Source organism: Callospermophilus lateralis, chromosome 3 (genome assembly GCF_048772815.1).
Source record: "Callospermophilus lateralis isolate mCalLat2 chromosome 3, mCalLat2.hap1, whole genome shotgun sequence".
In the NCBI taxonomy this organism is placed as follows: domain Eukaryota; kingdom Metazoa; phylum Chordata; class Mammalia; order Rodentia; family Sciuridae; genus Callospermophilus; species Callospermophilus lateralis.
In genome coordinates, this window is record NC_135307.1 from 176849303 (window position 1) to 176869423 (window position 20121).

General features: G+C 47.3%; 1 protein-coding gene across 9 annotated transcripts in view; it reads left to right on the forward strand.

Moving 5' to 3' along the window:
• Cep250 (centrosomal protein 250) overlaps positions 1-20121 on the forward strand; it is a 50040-nt gene extending 29919 nt beyond the window's left edge. For all 9 annotated transcript variants that reach the window (XM_076851750.1, XM_076851749.1, XM_076851755.1 and 6 more), the window contains 13 exons: positions 388-531; positions 2740-2873; positions 4223-4361; positions 5260-5602; positions 6089-6210; positions 7122-7242; positions 8273-8394; positions 8794-11391; positions 14503-14616; positions 14799-14954; positions 15458-15559; positions 16421-16483; positions 17893-20121. In XM_076851750.1, the coding sequence (XP_076707865.1) occupies positions 388-531; positions 2740-2873; positions 4223-4361; positions 5260-5602; positions 6089-6210; positions 7122-7242; positions 8273-8394; positions 8794-11391; positions 14503-14616; positions 14799-14954; positions 15458-15559; positions 16421-16483; positions 17893-18156 (4422 nt within the window). In that variant the 3' untranslated portion in view covers positions 18157-20121. The remainder of the gene's footprint in view (positions 1-387; positions 532-2739; positions 2874-4222; positions 4362-5259; positions 5603-6088; positions 6211-7121; positions 7243-8272; positions 8395-8793; positions 11392-14502; positions 14617-14798; positions 14955-15457; positions 15560-16420; positions 16484-17892) is intronic.

The window sequence follows — 20121 nt, forward strand, 5'->3', positions numbered from 1 at the left end:
GAGTGTGTGTGTGTACATGTGTGTATGCGTGCGTGTGTGTGTGTGTGTGTTTATGTGTGTGTATGTGTGTGTAGGAGATAGAGGCATCAAGTGAAGTAGGGGGATAGTCAGGAGGCTGTTGGTATGGTGTCTGGGTGATGAACCACTACCAACTCGGGGCCCCTGACTCAGAAACCTGGGTGACCCTGTGCACAGTATGAAGTAGGAGAGCAAATAGGAGGCAAGGAGTTGAGGTGGGAAAGACATGCATTGCTGGAATGACATGGATCTGCCTTAGCTTTTATCAACCCAATAGAAAAAAACAAAACATCCGTATGTATCCAATGCAGGTTTCAGGACAAAGGCTCAAGTATACGTCACACTCCCTGATGTCTTCTTCCTCTGCAGGAGACCACTGGGATGCTGCAGTCCCAGCTCCGTGAGGCTCAGTCGGAGCTGAAGGAGGCAGCACAGCAGCACAGAGATGACCTTGCTGCCCTCCAGGAGGAGGGTAGCACCCTGCTGCAGGACAAACTAGACCTACAGAAGCAGGTCCCTGCTCTTCTCCATCCTGCTGCCAGAGCTCAGGAGCACAGGGATAGGTCACAGTACAAGTGCATAGTTGAAGGGTGCTCAGAGCTAAGCATGTGTCTCTCGGTGGCCTGGGGTAGTACAAGTGGCCTTCCATATCCATGGGTTCCACATGTTTGGGAAAAAATTGCATCTGTATCACATGTGCACAGACCTCTTTCTCTAAACAGAGTATAACAACTATTTACATTGTATTAGGGATGATAAGTCATCTAAAGATGATTTAAATGTTATGAGAGGGTGTGCCTAGATTATATTCAAAAACATGGTAAAATTTATATAAGGGACTTGAACATCTGCAAATTTTGGTGTCTATTAATTCTAGGATGCTGAGTAACCACTGTAACTCTTTCTTTGAAGTGATCTAAACAAAGCTAGGTTTTTCTCAGGCCGACTCAGTTCTGATTGTTCTTCCCATTCTCATCCTGAATCCAATGATGTTATATATCAGGTTGCTTTTCTTTCTTTCTTTTTTTTTTTTTTTTTTTTGTTCAATTCTATGTATTTTTTTATTTTTTATTTTTAAATATATTTATTTTAGAGACTTTCAAAAGATGAGTTACACAAAAAATATCTATAGTTACATTATTATGATATCTTAATTTTTTTAGAATTCTTTTCCTTTTTATTCTAATTTGTTATATATGACAGCAGAATGCATTTCAATTCATATTACACATATAGAACACAATTTTTCATGTCTCTGGTTGTACACAGTAGAGTCAACACCATTCGTGCCTTTAAACATGTACTTGTGGTGATGATCTCCATCTCATTCTACCATCTTTTTTATCCCCATGCCCCCTCCCTTCCCCTCCCACCCCATTGCCCTCTAGAGTTCATCTAATCCTCCCATGCTCCCCCTCCCAACCCCACTATGAATCATTCTCTTTATATCAGAGAAAACATTTGGCTTTTGGTTTTTTGGGATTGGCTAACTTCATTATGTTCTCCAACTCCATCCATTTACCTGCAAATGCCATGATTTTATTCTGTTTTATTGCTGAGTAATATTCCATTGTGTATATATATACCACATTTTTTTTTTATCCATTCATCTTTTGAGGGGCATCTAGGTTGGTACCACAGTTTAGCTATTGTGAATTGTGCTGCTATAAACATTGATGTGGCTGTGTCCCTGTAGTATGCTAAAGTCCTTTGGGTATGGACTGAGGAGAGGGATAGCTGAGTCAAATGGTGATTCCATTCCCAGCTTTCCAAGGAATCTCCATACTGTTTTCCATAATTGGCTGCACTAATTTGCAGTCTCACCAGCAATGTATGAAAGTGTCTTTTTACCCACCTCCTCACCAACACTTATTGTTGTTTGTGTTCTGTTTTTGTTTTTGTTTTTTTTTAGGTGTAGATGGACATAATACCTTTACTTTGTTTGTTTTTATGTGGTGCTGAGGATCAAACCCAGGGCCTCACACGTACTAGGCAAGCGCTCTACTGCTGAGCGCTTTTGCCATTTTGACTGGAGCGAGATGAAATCTTAGAGTAGTTTTGATTTGCATTTCTCTAATTGCTAGAACTGTGGAACATTTTTTCATATATTTGTTGATTGATTTATATCATCTTCTGAGAGGTGTTTGTTCAGTTTCTTGTCCCATTTATTGATTTGGCTATTTGGATTTTTTGGTGTTTAGCTTTTTGAGTTCTTTATTATCCTAGAGATTAATGCTCTATCTGATATTCGAGTGGTAAAAATTCGCTCCCAAGCTGTAGGCACTTTACTTATCTGATTGTTTCTTTTGCTGAGAAGAACCTTTTTAGTTTGAATCCATCCCGTTTTGGGATTACTTTTCTTATTCAGTCTGATTTTTCTTATCAGAATCCTATATCAGATGATGTTCTGATTTTTTTTTTTGTTTAAAAAAAATGTAATCACTACACACTTTCCCATAATTTTGCTTTTGCTCTTTAGCTAAGATTTTATTTATATCTGCCTGTGTGCAGCATTTGTGAGCCTGGGAGACAGATGGCCGGTCTGAATGATACTGGGAAGGGGGTGGCTGAGAATAGCTTAGGAATTGGTGGGAAGAACCTCCAGAGCTTTAGAGATGAGCCACTGAGTGTGGTTCTTGCAGGACTCTAAAGCTCTACTAGAAGCATCCTCCCATTGTTCCCCTGCCCCGTCATCTGGTCCACATCCCCTTAATCTTTCAGGTGGAGGACTTGAGGTCTCAGCTGGTGGCCCAGGATGACTCCTACAGACTAGAGGAGCAGGAGGTTCAGGAGAAGCTGAGAGAGGCCCAGGAGAGTAGCCGAATTCAGAAGGAACTGGAGAGGGAGAAAGCCAGGTAGGCTAGACAGCCATGGAGGTGTTTTTTGCTTTTCTGGTTGACAGTTCTGACAGTTCTTTGCGCAGGTCACCTCATCTTCATGTCTCCAGTTCTGGAGGATACAGGTACATGTGGAAAGGACATGGTCTCTGTCTTCAAAGCTTACACTTAATTAATTTAGTAAATAGCATCCATTATGCATCAGATACTTTCAGAGTGGGGGATATAGTAATAAACAAGACATTGTGGCCCCTGACCCAATAGAATTTATAGTTTTATGGGGAAGACTTTAATCAAATAATTCTCCAAACACATTAGTGCAGATTATGACATACAGTGTAGAGGAAAGAAATACGGTGTTGAAATGGAAGTGAGAGAGGGGAGATCCACTGTAGAAAGTTGTTAATGAAGGCAACAGTGTCTATTAAATCAAGCACTGAAGGATGAAATGGAGCTATCTGTGCCAAAGGATAAAGGCAAGTTCTATACAGTAGGAATAGAAATTATGCTCAGAGACCCTGAGCAGATGAAAACTTAAAATGTTTGGTGCAACTCAGAGTATGGTGTAACGAGCATAGTGAACAAGGAGAGCTGGATAAGTCCTTATCATTCAGGAAGCTGAAGGCCATGGCAGGGAATTCGTAGATTATATCTAGTAGGAAACCACTGGAAGATTTCAAGCAGGGAAGTTGACATAATTCAGCTTATGAGGTATTAGAAGAGACAGTTAATGGCATGAAATAGCAGGTGACAGAATGGAGAGCGGCATACATTCTCAGTGCTGCAGGAGTTTGAGAAAGGACAGATCTTTTGGTGATGACAGTATCAGGTAGAAGACAAGTCAGGAGGCTGGTATAGGTGTCCAGATGAGAGATACTGATGCTGAGCTGAGGCAGGTAGAGGAGAAGGGAAGGGAGGAAGAGGTTTAAGGGATATAGAGTTAGAATCAATTATATATAGTCACAGATTGGATGTGGGCAGGATGAAAGGAGAGTTCTGCTGTGGTCGTGGTTTCTATGTTGGGACACTGAGGATGAAGGTACCATTTCTGAGCTAGGAAACATGGTAGGAGATGAGTGGGGAGTTGAAGGTACATAGGGGATGAAGATTAGTCATGTTGAATTTAAAGTACATGCATAGGTACATGTAGAATGTAGCATAGAATAACCTGTGAAGTTGAAATGAGGTGTCATGCATGAAGTGACACTTAGTAGGTGCTCAGTAAATGGTAGCATGTATTGTGACACTATACTCATTATCATTAGTATTTCTATTTTAATTATTTATGCTATGTTTAGAACAGTACGGTAAGAAGGTAGTTTCTTCTCCTTGAGAGTGTGTCAGCCCTGTGACCCTTTTCTTCTTAGCCTGACTCTGTCACTGGTGGAAAAGGAACAAAAACTCCTTGTTTTACAAGAAGCTGACTCTGTTCGACAGCAAGAGCTGAACTCCCTGCATCGTGACATGCAAGAGGCTCAAGAAAGGCAAAAGGAACTCAGTGCTCAGGTACTCCCCACTGTGGTTATAACCCTGCTTCCTAGGGGAGGCCTGTTCCTGAAGTGTTGGGATGAGTGCTCACAGTCCTCTTACACAGGGGTCAGACTGGATCTTCAGTAGCCCTGGCAGGAGGGGAAAGCCAGGAATGGGCAGGGTGGAGACTTGGGAACCTGACCAATGAGAATGGCCTCTGCAGGGAACCTGACAGCCTGGATCATAGTGACCAGAGGGGCAGAGCCCAGGTGGGCCTAGTGGACACACAGACATTTCCAAGTATGCTTGGTCTGGGTGGCAAGACACAGCAGAGGGAACTGAGCGGCAAGAAACACTCCAGGTCAGGTAGCAGCAGCAGGATCTCCGCTCACAGCGGGACCCATGACCTGGGTTCAGAGGAGAGAGGATTGGGAGAAGAAGAGTGGGAGTAAGAGCTAGCTAGACAGGTCTGCCTGTTAGTCCTGAGTCTGACTGCTGGTTCTGCTGCTTCCTGGTTGTGTGAGCATCAGTCCCTTCATCCATAAACAGGGATGGTAATTCTCAGCCGTGATGGAAATACATAAAGCGTCAGGAACACGGTGAGCATGCAGTAAATGGTAGCCGTTGTTATGAGTGGTCTTAGGCTAGTTGTCAGGATCTCAGGGAAGATATCATAGGGAGCTGGCACATCAGCCTGGGAAACCAGGGCCAAAGCCCATTAGTATAGATTGGGCCTATGTGTCAGGAGTTGTTAGCCTGTAAGTGTCAGACATAGGCACTCACTTCAGAGCCCTCCCTACCTGCTTTAGAGCTGAGCCAGCTGAAATCCTCTGTCCTGATTGAGATTTACAAGGGATCGAGCAGGGTCAGGCTTAGAAGGTCTGAGGAGAGGGTATCCACCCCTGCTCATAGTGAGTGGCTTCCTCCCTGGCAGGTGGAATTACTGAGGCAGGAGGTGAAGGAAAAGGAGGCTGATTTTGTGGCTCAGGAAGCTCAACTGCTGGAGGAGCTGGAGGCCTCTCGGATCACAGAGCAACAGCTTCGAGCTTCCTTGTGGGCCCAAGAAGCCAAGGCTGACGAACTTCAGCTGCAACTGCGTAACACAGAAAGCCAATTGGAGGTGCTGGCTGCTGAGCAGCAGCCTGGGAACCATGCCCAGGCCCAGCTGGCCAGCCTCTACTCTGTTCTGCAGAAGGCTCTGGGGTCTCTATGTGAGAACAGGCCAGAGCTGAAGGGTGGGGGAGACTCTGCTCCCACCCTGTGGGGCCCAGAGCCAGGTGAGCTCTTAGTCCTTACCGCAGAAGCCAGGCCTAGCTCCCTGGGGAGAAAGGAGGGGAATGCAGTTCCTCAGGCAATATTACATCAAAGTTAAGATCACCACTCTAGAATTCACTCTATGTGAGTTTGAACTCCAGCTCTACCATTTTGCTAACTATGTGTTGTTGGGCAAGTCCCTAAATTCTGACTTTAAAGTGAGGATATTAAAAGCACCTACCTCAGGATTTTTCTAAGGAGTTAACGTGGTTACAGGTGTAAATAGCCCACAGGGTGCATAAAAAATGATAGCTAACTACCTGGTACCCACCATGGTGCCTAGTGCTTAGAAAAGCAGAAAGTATGTGATGAATCAACTACCAATACCAAGGGGGGGCTTCTTTGATGAGAGGAGGGACTAGCAGGAAGGCCAAGGCCACATCTGGGAAGGAAGACTATTTGTTTTCATGACAGCAGCCAGGTAAGGAGATTTTCTTCCATTTCTTCAGGCCAAAATGGAGCCAGGAGCCTTTTTAAGAGAGGGTCCCTCCTGACTGCTCTTTCGGCTGAGGCTGTAGAATCTGCTCTCCACAAGCTTCACCAAGACCTGTGGAAGACTCAGCAGGCCCGGGTGTGTATTCTCTGCCCTCCTTCCTTCAGAAGACTGAGGCAAAGACTCAAGTAGCTGTTTGGCTTGTTTTATTCCTGAGGTCAAGTTGGAATGAGCTCCTCCCTATCACTTGCCTCCTGGCAACCGGTGACTAAAGCATTTAGGTTTCCTGGGCCTTGTTTTCACTTGCAAAGGAGGACCGCTAATGTCTGCCCCAGGGGTTGTTGTGAAGATTAAAGGAGTGGGGGTGTAAAGGAGCCCTGTAAAACTATAAAACTATACATGTATGCTTTGGTTCACATCATTTTCCTCTCAGCCAGGAATTTATTCTTAGACCAAGCCCTCCAAGAGAAACTCGTTGAGGAAGGGACCACCAAGATTTGAGGTTGCCTTTTATAGGAGCATCCATGCAAATTGGTGGCCACTTACATGCCAGCCACTCTGAGCTGGGATTATCAAAAGGAGAAATACCTGACCTTTGCCCTCAAGAAGTCTCATGACACAGTGAGGGGACCAAACTGCATTCTGATAGCAAACAGAACTGACGAAGTAATTGAATCAGTAATAGACACAGATGATGGACTGGTGGAACTAGTTGGAAGGGGCAGTCCATTCTGGTTCACAAAGGATCCAAGGAAGGAAGAGGTTCCCCTTAGGCAACACTTTGAAGTAGGTATTTGGGAGGGTAGAGGTGTTCCCTGGAATAGGGCCTTGAGCAATTATTTCAAAAGACATTAGATGGAGGCAAGTTGGAGTAGAGCCCATCATCACTTTAGGGAGCAAAATGCAGGTGAGTTCTGTGGAAGCTATTTGAGAATAGGGCCTTGATGGCAGGCCACCCCAGAGAAGAAGTGAGAATAGAATTTGAGCCCTGGCTGGGACAGCTTTGTGGCAAACAAGGACTCAAGTTCAGCCCTGCCTTCCTTTCCCAGGATGACCTGAGAGATCAGGCCCAGAAGCTGACACAGAGTCTAATTGATGTTGAGGTGGAAAAGAGCCAGATCCACTCCAAGTTTCAGGACCTTCAGAGACAGCTCTCCCAGAGCCAGGAAGGTGAGCTGTGTCGGTGGGCAGATTGGCAGAGAGGACAGGTAGAAAGACCAAAAGTGGCAGGAACAGCCTAGCAGCCACTCTTTCTATTATTTACCCACACCTGGGAGATGATATCTAAGGTACATCCAGAGGGGCAGTGAGCCATTTGAACTATTTGTATGCTTTGCTTGGCCTTTGAGGGCCATCCTGGAAGAAGGGATCAGGAAGAACAGATTTGGGAAACTGACAGAAGGAGCTGGCAGGATTTCCATTTTTCTGTCTCTGCAAGAGTTCTTAAAAACAAAAAAGCTGGAAATCCAGGGCCAGGTTATGAGAATATGATAAAATCCTGTTTCTTTTGTTATTTATTCATGTTACTTATTTGTTTCATTGCCAACAATGTCCTCAAAATTAGACTTTAGGGCAGAAGGATAAGGACTTATTTGGGAGAAAACAAGGAGAGGAAATCTCGGGGAAATACCCGTATCACAGCTAAGGGTTGGAAAGGGTGATGACCGCTTAGAGAGGAGAGAGAAGGCTCTTGAGGCTCAAGGTTTTTCTGTAGAAAAGGAAACTTAGATGATGGGTTTTGCCTTTTTGAGGCCATTTGAGGGCTCTTAGAGATCCACACAAATAGAGATGGGTTCCAGGACACCCTGCAGAAGTGAGGGGCAGCCAGCAGAGCCACCTAGGTCCCTAGGATCTTCTACAAAATCAGGTGATTGGGGTGTGGAAGGAACCTCTGATGTTGCTAGCTCAACCCTCCCTGGAATCTAGGCTTAAGGATCTCTGTGATCAGGATAAAGATGTGTTGGGATGATTGACAGGCAATGCTAGGACTGGCAGCAGACACAGACAGAAGTCTGGGAGCCTCAGGGAGCCTAGATAGATGGGAGCAGCTGGCAGATGGGTGATGTCTTAGGATGCTGAATGTAATTCTCTCCTGGCCTTCTTCCCCTTTGAATATGTTCCCCATCCATCTGCCTCTATACTCCTGTAGACTCCCACCCCAACCATGGACCTAACTTCAGTATCTCTGCTTTTCCCAAAGAGAAATTCAAGTGGGAAGGAAAACACAGCACCCTAGAATCTGAGCTAAGGGAGCTGCATGAAACTGTGGCATCCTTACAGAGTCGCCTCCGGCAAGCAGAGCTACAGAGAATGGAAGCCCAGGTAAAGTGGTACTGATTGGGCCACTGAGTGGTACTCAGGGCCCACAGCTGTAGCTGTCGCTCTCCTTCACCTATGGTAATGTGCCCAGCTTCCTTTTAGCAAGTCTCTCAGTTCCTCTGGTTGTCCTCAAGTCCCTGGAGGCCATTGTTAAGGTCATAATGAATCCTCCTCTAATTACCTTCTCTGAATTTAGGTTGAGATTTTTGTCCCTTTCCTTGAAGGACCAGGGTCTGGGATGACTCTGCACCAAGCAGAGTCCTGGTAGATGGTAGGGATTCCTTTTACAGGATCAGCTTAAGTGTAATTGTTTATTTTTCCCAAGTCTTTGTCATTGCTGATGCCACAAAATAAGGAAGGGAAAGTCCAGTGCCTAAAGTGGTTTTGCCTCTTGTTTTCCAGAGTGAGCGAGAGTTACTTCAGGCAGCCAAAGAGAACTTAACAACCCAGGTTGAACATCTGCAAGCATGTGTCACAGAAGCCAGGGCTCAGGCAAGTGCTGCTGGGGTCCTAGAAGAAGACCTAAGAACGGCTCGCTCTGCACTGAAACTGAAAAACGAAGAGGTGGAGAGTGAGCGGGAGAGAGCCCAGGCTCTACAAGAGCAGGGCGAGCTGAAGTTGGCCCAAGGGAAGGCTTTGCAGGAGAATTTGGCTCTGCTGGCCCAGACTCTATCTGAAAGAGAAGGAGAGGTAGAGACTTTGCAGGAAGAAATCCAGGAACTGGAGAAGCAGCGGGAAATGCAGAAGGCAGCTCTAGAACTGCTGTCTCTAGACCTGAAGAAGAGGAACCAAGAGGTGGATCTGCAACAAGAACAGATTCAGGAGCTGGAGAAGTGTAGGTCTGTCTTAGAGCACCTGCCCATGGCTGTACAGGAGCGAGAACAGAAGCTGACTGTGCAGAGGGAGCAAATCAAAGAGCTCGAGAAGGATCGGGAGACTCAGAGGAACATTTTGGAGCATCAACTTCTGGAACTTGAGAAGAAAGCCCAAGTGATTGAGTCCCAGAGAGGACAGATTCAGGATCTGAAAAAGCAGTTGATGACTCTGGAATGCCTGGCTCTGGAGCTAGAGGAAAGTCATCACAAAGTGGAGGGCCAGCAGAAGGTGATTGAGGAACTGGAGGGCCAGAGAGAAACACAGAGGGTGGCTCTGACCCACCTGACTCTGGACCTGGAAGAAAGAAGTCAGGAGCTGCAGGCACAAAGCAGTCAGATACAGGAGCTGGAGAGCCACAGCACCTTTCTGGCAAGAGAGCTACAGGAAAGGGACGAGGAAGTGAAGTCCCAGCACCAACAAATAGAAGAGCTACAGAGGCAGAAAGAGCTTCTCACTCAGGACCTTGAGAAAAGGGACCAGGAGCTGATGTTGCAGAAGGAGAGAATTCAGGTTCTGGAAGACCAGAGAATGCTGCAGACCAAGATCCTAGAGGAGGACCTGGAACAGATCAAGCTGTCCTTGAGAGAGCGTGGCCAGGAGCTGGCCTCCCAGAGGCAGCTGATGCAGGAACGGGCAGAGGAAGGGAAGAGCCCTAGTAAAGCACAGCGTGGGAGCCTGGAGCACATGAAGCTGATCCTGCGTGATAAGGAGAAGGAGGTGGAATGCCAGCTGGAGCATATCCAGGAACTTCAGGAGCATAAGGACCAGCTGGAGCAGCAGCTCCAGGGCCTGCACAGGAAGGTGGGTGACACCAGCCTGCTCCTGACCCAGCGAGAGCAGGAGATAGTAATCCTGCAGCAGCACCTTCAGGAAACCAAGGAACAAGGGGAGCTTAAAGAGCAGGCACTTCAGGGTCAGCTGGAAGAGGTCCAAAGAGCCCTGGCCCAAAGGGACCAAGATCTCGAGGCCCTGCGGCAAGATCAGCGGCAGGCCCTGGCCCAGGAGGAGGAGAAGGCAAGTGTCCTCCAGGCTGCTCTGGAGCAGGCCCATGTGACACTGAAGGAGTGCCAAGGAGAGCTGGAAGAGCACAGGGAGCAGGTGAGAAGGCTCCAGGAAGAGCTGGCAGTGGAGGGACGGCAGGTTCAGGCACTGGAGGAGGTTTTAGGAGACCTGAGGGCCGAGTCTCTGGAGCAGGAGAAGGCTCTGCTGGCCCTTCAACAACAGTGTGCTGAGCAGGCACAGGAGCACGAGGCAGAGGCCAGAGCTCTGCAGGACAGTTGGCTGCAGGCAGAGGCCACACTCAAGGAGCGAGACCAGGAGCTGGAGGCTCTGCTGGCAGAAAGCCAGTCTTCCAGGGATCAGGAAGCCGCTGCACTGGGCCAGGCAGAGGCTCTGCAGGAGGCCCTGAGCAAGGCCCAGGCTGCCCTGAAGGAAAAAGAACAACATCTCCTTGAGCAGGCAGAATTGAACCGTGGTCTGGAGGCCAGCACTGCCACCTTGCAAGCTGCACTGGGCACCTGTCAGACACATGCCCAGCAGCTGGAAAAGGCCCTGAGGATTCGAGAAGGCGAGATTCAAGACCAGGATCTTCAACACCAGGAGGATGTGAAGCAACTTCAGCAGGCACTTGCCCAGAGGGATGAAGAGCTAAGACAGCAGAAGGAACAGGGGCAGCTGTTGGAGAAGTCTTTGGCACAAAGCAATCGAGAGAATAGGATCCAAGAGAAGCAGAGTCTTGGGCAAGAAGAAGAGATGTGGAGCCTGCGTGAGAATCTAAAGGAACTAAAGCTGATTCTAGCCCAAAAGGAAGAGGAGATTCAGGAACTGAGAGAAGCCCAGCAAAGAATGAATCTGGAGGCCTCTCCCCGTCTCCACAAAGCCTCCTCAGTGGAAGAGCCATCTCCAAAATTGAATTCTTTACCACCTGTGCTGCAGCAGGACTTGGAGCGACTGCAGATGGTCCTGAGGCAGACAGAGGCCAGGGAGATCGAGTGGAGGGAGAAGGCCCAGGACTTGGCGATGTCCCTGGCCCAGAGCAAGGCCAGTGTCAACAGTCTGCAGGAGGTAGCCATGTTTCTACAAGCCTCTGTCCTGGAGCGGGAATCACAACAGCAGAGATTGCAGGTAAGTGCCTCAGGGGAAGTAAGGGTCAGAGACAGAACCCGTCTGTCTGAGCTAGAGGGCTGCTTGCCACCCTGGGCCTTGTGGCACTCAGAAAGTATAAGAAGCTGAGATCATGAGTACCTCAACATGAGCTAGTCTGTGAGACACACAGTCTCTGCTTTTGGAGCGGGACTAGTAAATAAAGAGCTGTGCTGCAGTGTGCTTCGTGCCTAATGAGGGCACTCTTGTTCCAGGCAGGCTGGAGGGATGCCCAACCTTTCCTTCAAGTATGTCCCAAAAGGCTTCCTGCTAAAAGTGGATGAGATCTGCAGCTGGGGTTATGGCTCAGTGTGGAGCGCTTGCCTGGCATGTGTGAGGCACTGGGTTCGATTCTCAGTGTCGCATCTAAATAAATAAATAAAAATGAAAGTCCTCAACAACTAAAAAAAAATATCTGAAGGGACCAGTCAGGAGCTAGCCAAGCACTGGTGGGGACGGGGGCTTTCTAAGGAAGAGGAAAAAGGAGAAAGAACTCGGAGGTGTAGGAGGTTCAGGTTGTCTGGAAGTTAGAGGGGCTGTTGGCAAGAGAAGAGAGGACAGCAGAGACCACAGCATTCAGGTCTTAGAAGTATGACCTGTAAGCAAGACGCTAAGGCCCTGGGTTAGTAATGGGAAGCACCTGAAGAGCAGGAAAATGACACCATCAGAAATACAGTTCAGGACAATCTCTCAGGCTGCCGTGTGCAGTAACAGCAGATCTGGGGAGACCAGCTAGGAGATTAGTAGAGGTCCAGGGGAATGGTGGAGACCTAAGATGGTGTGAGTAGAAACAGGTGCTCACAGGTGTTCTGCAATTGACTGACCAAGAGGTGGGAGGAGTAAGAAAGGACAGAAAAAAAAGTCAAAAGCAACACTAGGGTTTCTTCCCACTAAGATGAAAAAAAGCAGGTATGAGGAAGAGGAGTGGAACGAGGAAGACCTGTGGGATATGCAAGGGGAGCTGTCCAGAGGGCGGCTCAGTGAAGTGGTCTGAAGTTGAGACTGAGACTGGGTTAGGGATGGAGAATTTGGAGTCATCTGCAGTTAGGAACAAGTGGGCTCTGGTAGGTATAATGTTAAGTGACAAAGGAAGTGGGTTTCAAATAGGATTTGTGAAGCATAACACTTAACCTCAGGTTTAAATGTCATGCTTTAAGTCATCTTTATACCCCTAACACTGAGCACAAAACCTGCACAGAGTGAACAGTTTTTCAGGAAAGCTAGGTTGACAGCTGACTACAGAGGAACATTGTTGCTTTTGTCAAGAGAAATTCAGTCCATTTTTTTCATGGAAATTGAGTCTACATCTTCATTCCTTAACTAATCCCCATAGGATCCCCCTTACTCATCTCAAACACACAGTCCCACAAGAACTTGCCTTCTGGGAACTCACAAAATTCTGTTCTTGTAAAAGGGCAATATATAGGGAATTATATTTATGAACTTTGGAGTCAAGTTCCTGCAATATAGGTGAAATACTGCTCAAATTCATTGACTGTGTGGCCCTGGGTAAGTGTCTTCACTTCCCTGACTCTGGGATTTCTTATTAACAAGATAGGGAATTTTAAAAAAATAAATAAATAAGGAATGATAGTATGGAGTAAGACAATACCTACCGAGTGCTTGGGAAGAAAAAACTCAGTAAAACTTCTTTCCTATTTGCAGGTCCATTCTCACAGGCCCAGCACGTAACTGGGCCTGAGGGTACTTGCTAGCCATGCTCTTGGGATACTGAGTATTATTCACTTAGTGCATTACTTAGGTCAAGGTACTTTTATCTATCCCCCTTCTAAACACTCAAAGACATTTTTAGATATAACACTTCGTTGAAATATATAACACTTCCTTCCTTTTTTTTTTAATTATATTTTTTTAGTTGTAGATGGACGGACTACTTTTATCTATTTATTTTTATTATTTTTTTTTAAATATTTATTTTTTTAGTTATCGGCAGACACAACATCTTTGTACATGGTGCTGAGAATCGAACCCAGGCCGCACGCATGCCAGGCGAGCGTGCTACCACTTGAGCCACATCCCCAGCCCTCTATTTATTTTTATGTGGTGCTAAGGATCAAACCCAGTTCCTCACACGTGCTCGGCAGGTGCTCTACCACTGAGCCACAACCCCAGCCCCCTTCCTTCCTTTTATATTGAGGTTTGAACCCAAGGATGCTCTACCACTGAGCTACACCCTGGCCCTTTTTATTTGGAAGCAAGATCTTGCCAAGTTGCTGAAGCTGGCCTAGAACTTGGCAGTTATCTTGCCTCAGCCTCCTAAGTCATTGGGATTACACATCACCATGCCCAGCAATAGTGCACTGTATCTCTTTCACTACCCTGAAAAGGTGGAACTTTTAGCTCTTTTTAGAGTTGAGAAATGGTAGCTAACTTGTCCAAAGTCATACGACTGGTAACTGGCCAAAGGGGGTTAGATCTGACAGTCTGACTCTTAGTGCTGAGGTTATTGACATCAGGGTCAGCTCTTCCTCTCTCACTTACAGCCTGTGCCACCACGCATGTATGCTCATTCCCTCTTATGAATCTTTTTTCTTGACTGTTTTTTATGAAACACCAGGTGCTGAGAAACTATCTAGTATTAGGTTTCCAGTTTCCCCATTCATCCAAAGGGATTTAACCTCAAGGGTGTGATCCTTGTTTTATAGAGCATATAGTCATTTTATATATGAGGAATTTGGGCTTGGAATGATCTCAAATCTTGACCTGAGTCATACAACCAAGAACTAGTGACATCACATCCAGCTCTATATGACTCCAGGAGTCCTTGCTGTTTCTAGAACACATCAGTGCCCCAAGTTGTTGCTTAGTTTCATGGGAGACCTGAAATAAGATGGCAGCTCTGGTCCTAGCTCACGTGCAGGCTCTCCAGGAATCCTTGGGAAGATCCTTCTTCACTCTGTTTCTTCATCTGGAAAATGAGGAGTCTAGACTAGAATCACTCAGAGGCTCCAGGAAAACTAAAACTATACCCTGGTGAAGAAGTCAAACGGGTTTTATGAAGATAGAGACTGTGGTGAGTCTGGATATGAGATAAGCGTGGTGTGATTTTTATCTTATACCTCCATATCCCAGGCAGAGCTGGACCTTACCAGACAGGCTCTGGAGGAGGAGCGACTACACAGCCCACACTCAACCAGCAGAGTGGAGCAGGAGTGCAGAGCAGAGCAGAGTGAACAGCCCGGAGAGGTAAGCTGAGGGCTGGTGGGAACTAATGGTCAAAAGAGGGAGCTTCTGTCAGGCTTGTTCCTCTTCCTTACAAATTGGGTCTCTTTAAGCCCAGACCTGCTTAATTGGTACATTTGCTCTCAGTCTGTTCCCCCAACTATTTGTGGGGCTGCCCAGGTGAGATTCACAAGCCTTCCCCACAGGCCTCAGGAATGGAGGCTGAGCCTAATTCTGGAATGGAGCAGCAACAGTCATGGAGACAAAGGCTTGAAAACCTTCAGCAAGCGGTGGCCCGACTGGAAATTGATCGGAGCAGGCTGCAGCGCCACAACGTCCAGCTGCGGACCACCTTGGAGCAGGTCAGGGACTTCTGCCGTCCTCAGCTCCTCCTCTGTGGTTGGGTACACATGCATCTCTACTTCTCATGCAGCTCCCAAAGCAAGGGTTGGTAAACCCTGTGAGCCCAACCCAGCCAACCACCTGCTTCTGAAATAGTTTTATTGGGACACAGCCATGCATTGTTTGTGGCCTTGTCCACTACATCAGAGGAGCTGAATAGTTGTGACAGAAGTAGAACGGCCCACAAAGCCTAAAATACTTGCCACAGAAAAAGTTTGCTGACCTTTGAGCCAAAGGCCTGAGAAGTAGCCTCCTCCTTCTGCCTCAGGAGCACTTCTTTGCACTCAGGGCTGCCCTAGCACATGCTTTTCCCAGCTCAGGAGTCTCACTACCCATGGTTGCTGTCCTTTTACACTCATCAGGACATCAGGTCTCTGTGAGCATTGTCCTTTATGCTGCTATGGGCCCCTGCACATACTCTGGCCCCAAGCCAAGACCTGGTCTGACATTCACATCTTGGCAGGTGGAGCGAGAACGGAGGAAGCTGAAAAGGGATTCCATGCGCACATCTCGGGCAGGGGCCCTGGAGATCAGTGACGCCGCAGTCTCATCACCCACACAGAAGGTGCACCTATTTTCTTCACCTGCACCCTCAGCCACCACAAACTTGGCCCTCTACATTGCATATCCCAGGCACCCTCAGGTGGGAAGGTGGCCACTCCAGCCAATTCAGAGAGCCCCTCCTGACGGGTTCTGCCGAACTTGGCACAGCTCAGGCTCTCCTTGCCTTAGAAGGAGGCCCAACACCAGTAGGTTGGGGGAGGCAAGTGTAGTGATCCTGAATTCTGAGGAGCCTCAGATATGCCTACTCCCAGACCAGTACCCCAGGCTCAGTGGGAGCAGGGCTATAGTCACACTGGCACAGGATGTTGTATGGTATTTCCCAACCCCCAATGTGCCTGGATGCTTGAACACAGCTCTCTTAGACCTCCTTGCAGTACAAGGTTAAGATCCATGGTATTTACTAGGAACAGAGTCACTTTTTTGGATAAGGTATTTGGAAAAGATTCTCCCTAAATTATCACTCTTTAGTTGAGGTATTGCAGCCTGGCAAGGAGGGACTGTTTCTGGTGAGCATCTCTAGCTCTCCCAGCTCTGGGCACTATGTCTGTCTCCTTTTCATCCTTAGTTCACAGCAAAGGTCTGGGCACAGAGCAGATGTTTGGCATACTTTTATTAAATAAAAGTTCCAAGCCTTTCTAACATCAGGTCTCTGTGAGCATTGTCCCTTATGCTGCTGTGGGCCTGCCTGGGCCTCTCCTTGCCCTGGGATATGGTACCCCATAGAGTTCTAGGGTTAGGTTTAGGCACTTCTGGCCCACAGCCCTTGCTCATGTCCCAAGACTGTGATGAGGTAGCCAAAGAATACCTGTAGAAACCCCAGAGTGGAAAGGTCCATTCCAACCAGATTGGTGTGTTTCCTTAGGATGGAAGAAGAGGACAGAGCAGTTCCTCAGATGCCAAGTATATAGCTGACCTGCAGAAAGAGGTATGTTCTAGAAGAATCCGTTTTGTAAGTCACACACTTAAATGACAATAGGTATCAGTGTCTACTGTGTGCTTGGCCTTTTGAGTACCTCCAACAGGGAGAGGGGAAGTAGTTCCAGCCTTCAGAGAACTTCAGTCTCCCTGGGAGGCAAGAGAAGCCCTGCCCCAACTCCACCTGCCATGTACTTAGGGTGGGAATAGAACAAAGAGCATGTTCCAGACCAATCTCCATTTTCATATTTGGAAAGAAAGAGGGAAAAAAAGAGGCCTGAGGAGCAAAGATTCTAAAACAGCATAGAGTGTGGAAAACTAGGCTGGCCCCCTGTACCTTAGCTGCACCCTTACAGGCTGGACTATTGCCAGCACTCCAGGAAGAGGAACCTTGTGCATAGGTCAAGCCAAGGCTCACTTTCTCTCAATGCCGAGGAGTAATAAGAAGTATGGAATTTTGATTTCTGGCCTGTATCAGAAATCAGTAGTTACTACTGGTAGGGCCTGACTCTGTAGCTAGACTCCAGCTGTTTCTTGGAATTCTGTTGAACTTATACAAAGCAATACTGAGACAGGGCCCTGGCAGAGTGAGATAGGAGGTACTTCTGGGTTGTAGTATTTAAGGGGGCACTCACTTTTGACCTGGAGCACCTCTTTAGATTTGCACCCTAGGTCTCACCCTAGTCCTGTACCACCCTGAGATCCCTGTAGCTTCACCTCCTTGCTTGTCTCATTAGACCCATCTGAAAAAATGAAAGGATTAGCCAGTGATTCTCAACCATGGCTGCACATTAGGATCACCTGGGGAGCTTTGAAAAATTACCAATACCTGGCCCCATCCAATCTAATTAAGTCAGAATATTTTTAAAAATATTCCAAAAGGCCTGGTGCACACCTATAATCCCAGCAACTCAAGAGGCTTAGGCCGGAGGATTGCAAAATAAATAAATAAAAATTTTAAAAAATAAATAAAAAGGGCTGGGGGATGTATAGCTCAGTGGTAAAGTGCCCATGAGATCAACCCCAGTACCAAAAAAGGAAAAGAAAACCTTCCAAAGGGACACAATGGGACATTCTGCAGTGTGAAAATGTTTTGTGTCTTTGGATAGTAGTTACATATAGGTATGTCATTATCAGACTCATCAAAATATACATTTAAAGTCAGTAAAGCTGATTTAAATTCAGTAAAGCTGGTGAACAGTTTTGTTGTTTTGAAGCTCCCTATTTGCATCATTGGGGCAGTCAGGGTTGTGAATTAGTGAATTCTCTGAGTCCTTGTCCCAGACACCCTAAAGCCTGATTCTGAGGTTCATGTGTGTAAATGAATGCTAGGCCAAGAGCCACAAGAGCTCAGAGCAGACAAGGTGGACAACTGCGGGGCCCTCAACTGCTCTCCCTCTTGGTTTTCCTGCCCACCAGGTGGCCGTGCTACGAGCCCAGCTGGCTTTGGAACGGAAGCAGAGGCAGGACTACATCGCCCGCTCTGTGCAGACCAGCCGTGAGCTAGCAGGCCTACACCACAGCTTGTCCCACTCTCTTCTTGCTGTGGCACAGGCCCCTGAAGCTACTGTCCTAGAGGCTGAGACCCGCAAGCTGGATGAGTCCCTGACCCAAAGTCTGACATCTCCAGGGCCAGTCCTGCTATACCCCAGCCCCAGCACTACCCACACCACCCCCAGGTAGCAGCCACAGCTAGAGCAGGATACAGGCCAGCTTGATGGCATATGGACAGATGACCATAGTGGCTATAGGTTTGCCAAAGGAAAGGTCTTCTCTGTTATCCAGCCTGGCTGTCCCAGATTACCTGGCATTCCCAGGAAGAAGACAGAGAACCACAAGGCTGGAGAGGGCCCCAGCTTATGTGGGAATGAGGCAGATCACATTTGCCTGATAACTTAGACTCACCCAAGGAGTGCCTTGTCCTGGCCAAGGGGCAGCTACTGGCTTACAGCCAGAAGAAACCAGAATAGCCCACATTAGGTCTTCAACAATGACGACAGTGTGTGGGTGTTCTTGTCCATGTTGTGAGCATTCTGTGCATTAACTTCAGGGAGGTTTTGTTTCCCTGTTGTCTGCAATTTATTTTCCCAACACCTCACCTTCTCTCTTGCCTTTCCCTTCAACAATAAACCCAGGCTCTGCATTAGTCCTCTGCTGCTATCTCCACTTGTGTAACTGGGCAGCAGCTGCACATCAAGGGAATTTGGGAAGAATTTGCTAATTCCTGCAAGTAACATGAACTTCCTGCATGTCATGCTCTCTGATCAGGGTTATATACACAAGACAAAGTCCCTGTCCACACAGAGCCTGGAGTCCAATTGATGAGAACAGACTAATACTTGAAACAAGTCAGAGGCAGCTCTATGTACTGACTAGAAGTACATGGGGACTGAGGGAGGGAGGCATGAACTGGCCCTTCAGGAAAGATCAGGAGATGGGGTGCTGCTAAGTTCATCAGTGAGAAGACTGATCTAGCTATAGCAGGGGGTGGGGGCCAAGGTTGCAGGAGGGTAGATTATAGAGGGCTTCCACTTCCAACTCTTGGGCAATGAGGAACCACCAAATGTTTTTAATATAAAATAAGTTCTGGGTTTCAAAAACACTGGGTTGATATGTGGCTACAGTCAGATTCTCTAGAGCTGAGAAGCTCCATCTGGCCTTGTTCCCCATGACACATGGTTATCTGCATGAATGGCTGTGAGGTGTACCTTCCTGGGCATATCAACTGGAACTGACTCTGGTCCCCTTCCTCTAACTATGCATCAAGCCAGTTCAGAGGATGGACTATGGCAGAACTTGTCACATGGACTGAGCCTGATGGACACAGCCTAGACTAAACCCAGCTCACAGGCACAAGACCTATTGTTGGCAACTGCATTAAGTGCAGGAAGGTTCAGTTGCCTACATCATTCACACAGTCCAGAAGTGGGACACCTGGTTCCTTCTGCAGAGACAGGACATAGCCAAGCACAGCTCCCCACATTCACCTTCCTGCCCCTTCATCCTTGGTTATCCCAAATACTTGAGATCCTCACGTTCCCACCACAGCACAGGATTGGCTTAGAAGGGTGTCAGGGTCTGGCTGTGGCCTAGGGATCCACTAGGATAGTTCTTTCTTTTCTGAAATCAAGTTTGATACCTGTGGAGAAGAGCACAAATTACTGACCACTCATCCCAAGGTCCCAATATAGAATGTACTGTACCCCATTGGAGAGGGAGACCCAAAAGAGAAAGAGGTCAAGGAGAGGGTGCAGCCCAGAGTCCAGGACTGAAGACCCTTCACCAGCCTCTGGAGACAAGGTGGCCTCCAATTCCTCAGAGGCTTTAGGACCCATCTGAAGTGCTGACCAAGCCTGCCATGTTGAGCAGCAGCACATAAAATTAAAAATAAAGATATTGTTGTCCACTTATAACTAAAAAAGTATTTTTTTTTTCTTAAGCAGGATTATGGGGCGGGGAGGGGCTGGAATTGTGGCTCAGTGGTAGAGCACTCACCTAGCACGTGCAAGGCCCTAGGTTTGATCCTCAGCACTACATAAAAATAAATAAAATAAAGGTATTAGGCTGGGGTTGTGGCTCAGTAGTAGCATGCTTGCCTAGCATGTGTGACGTACTGGGTTCAATTCTTAGCACCACATAAAAAATAAA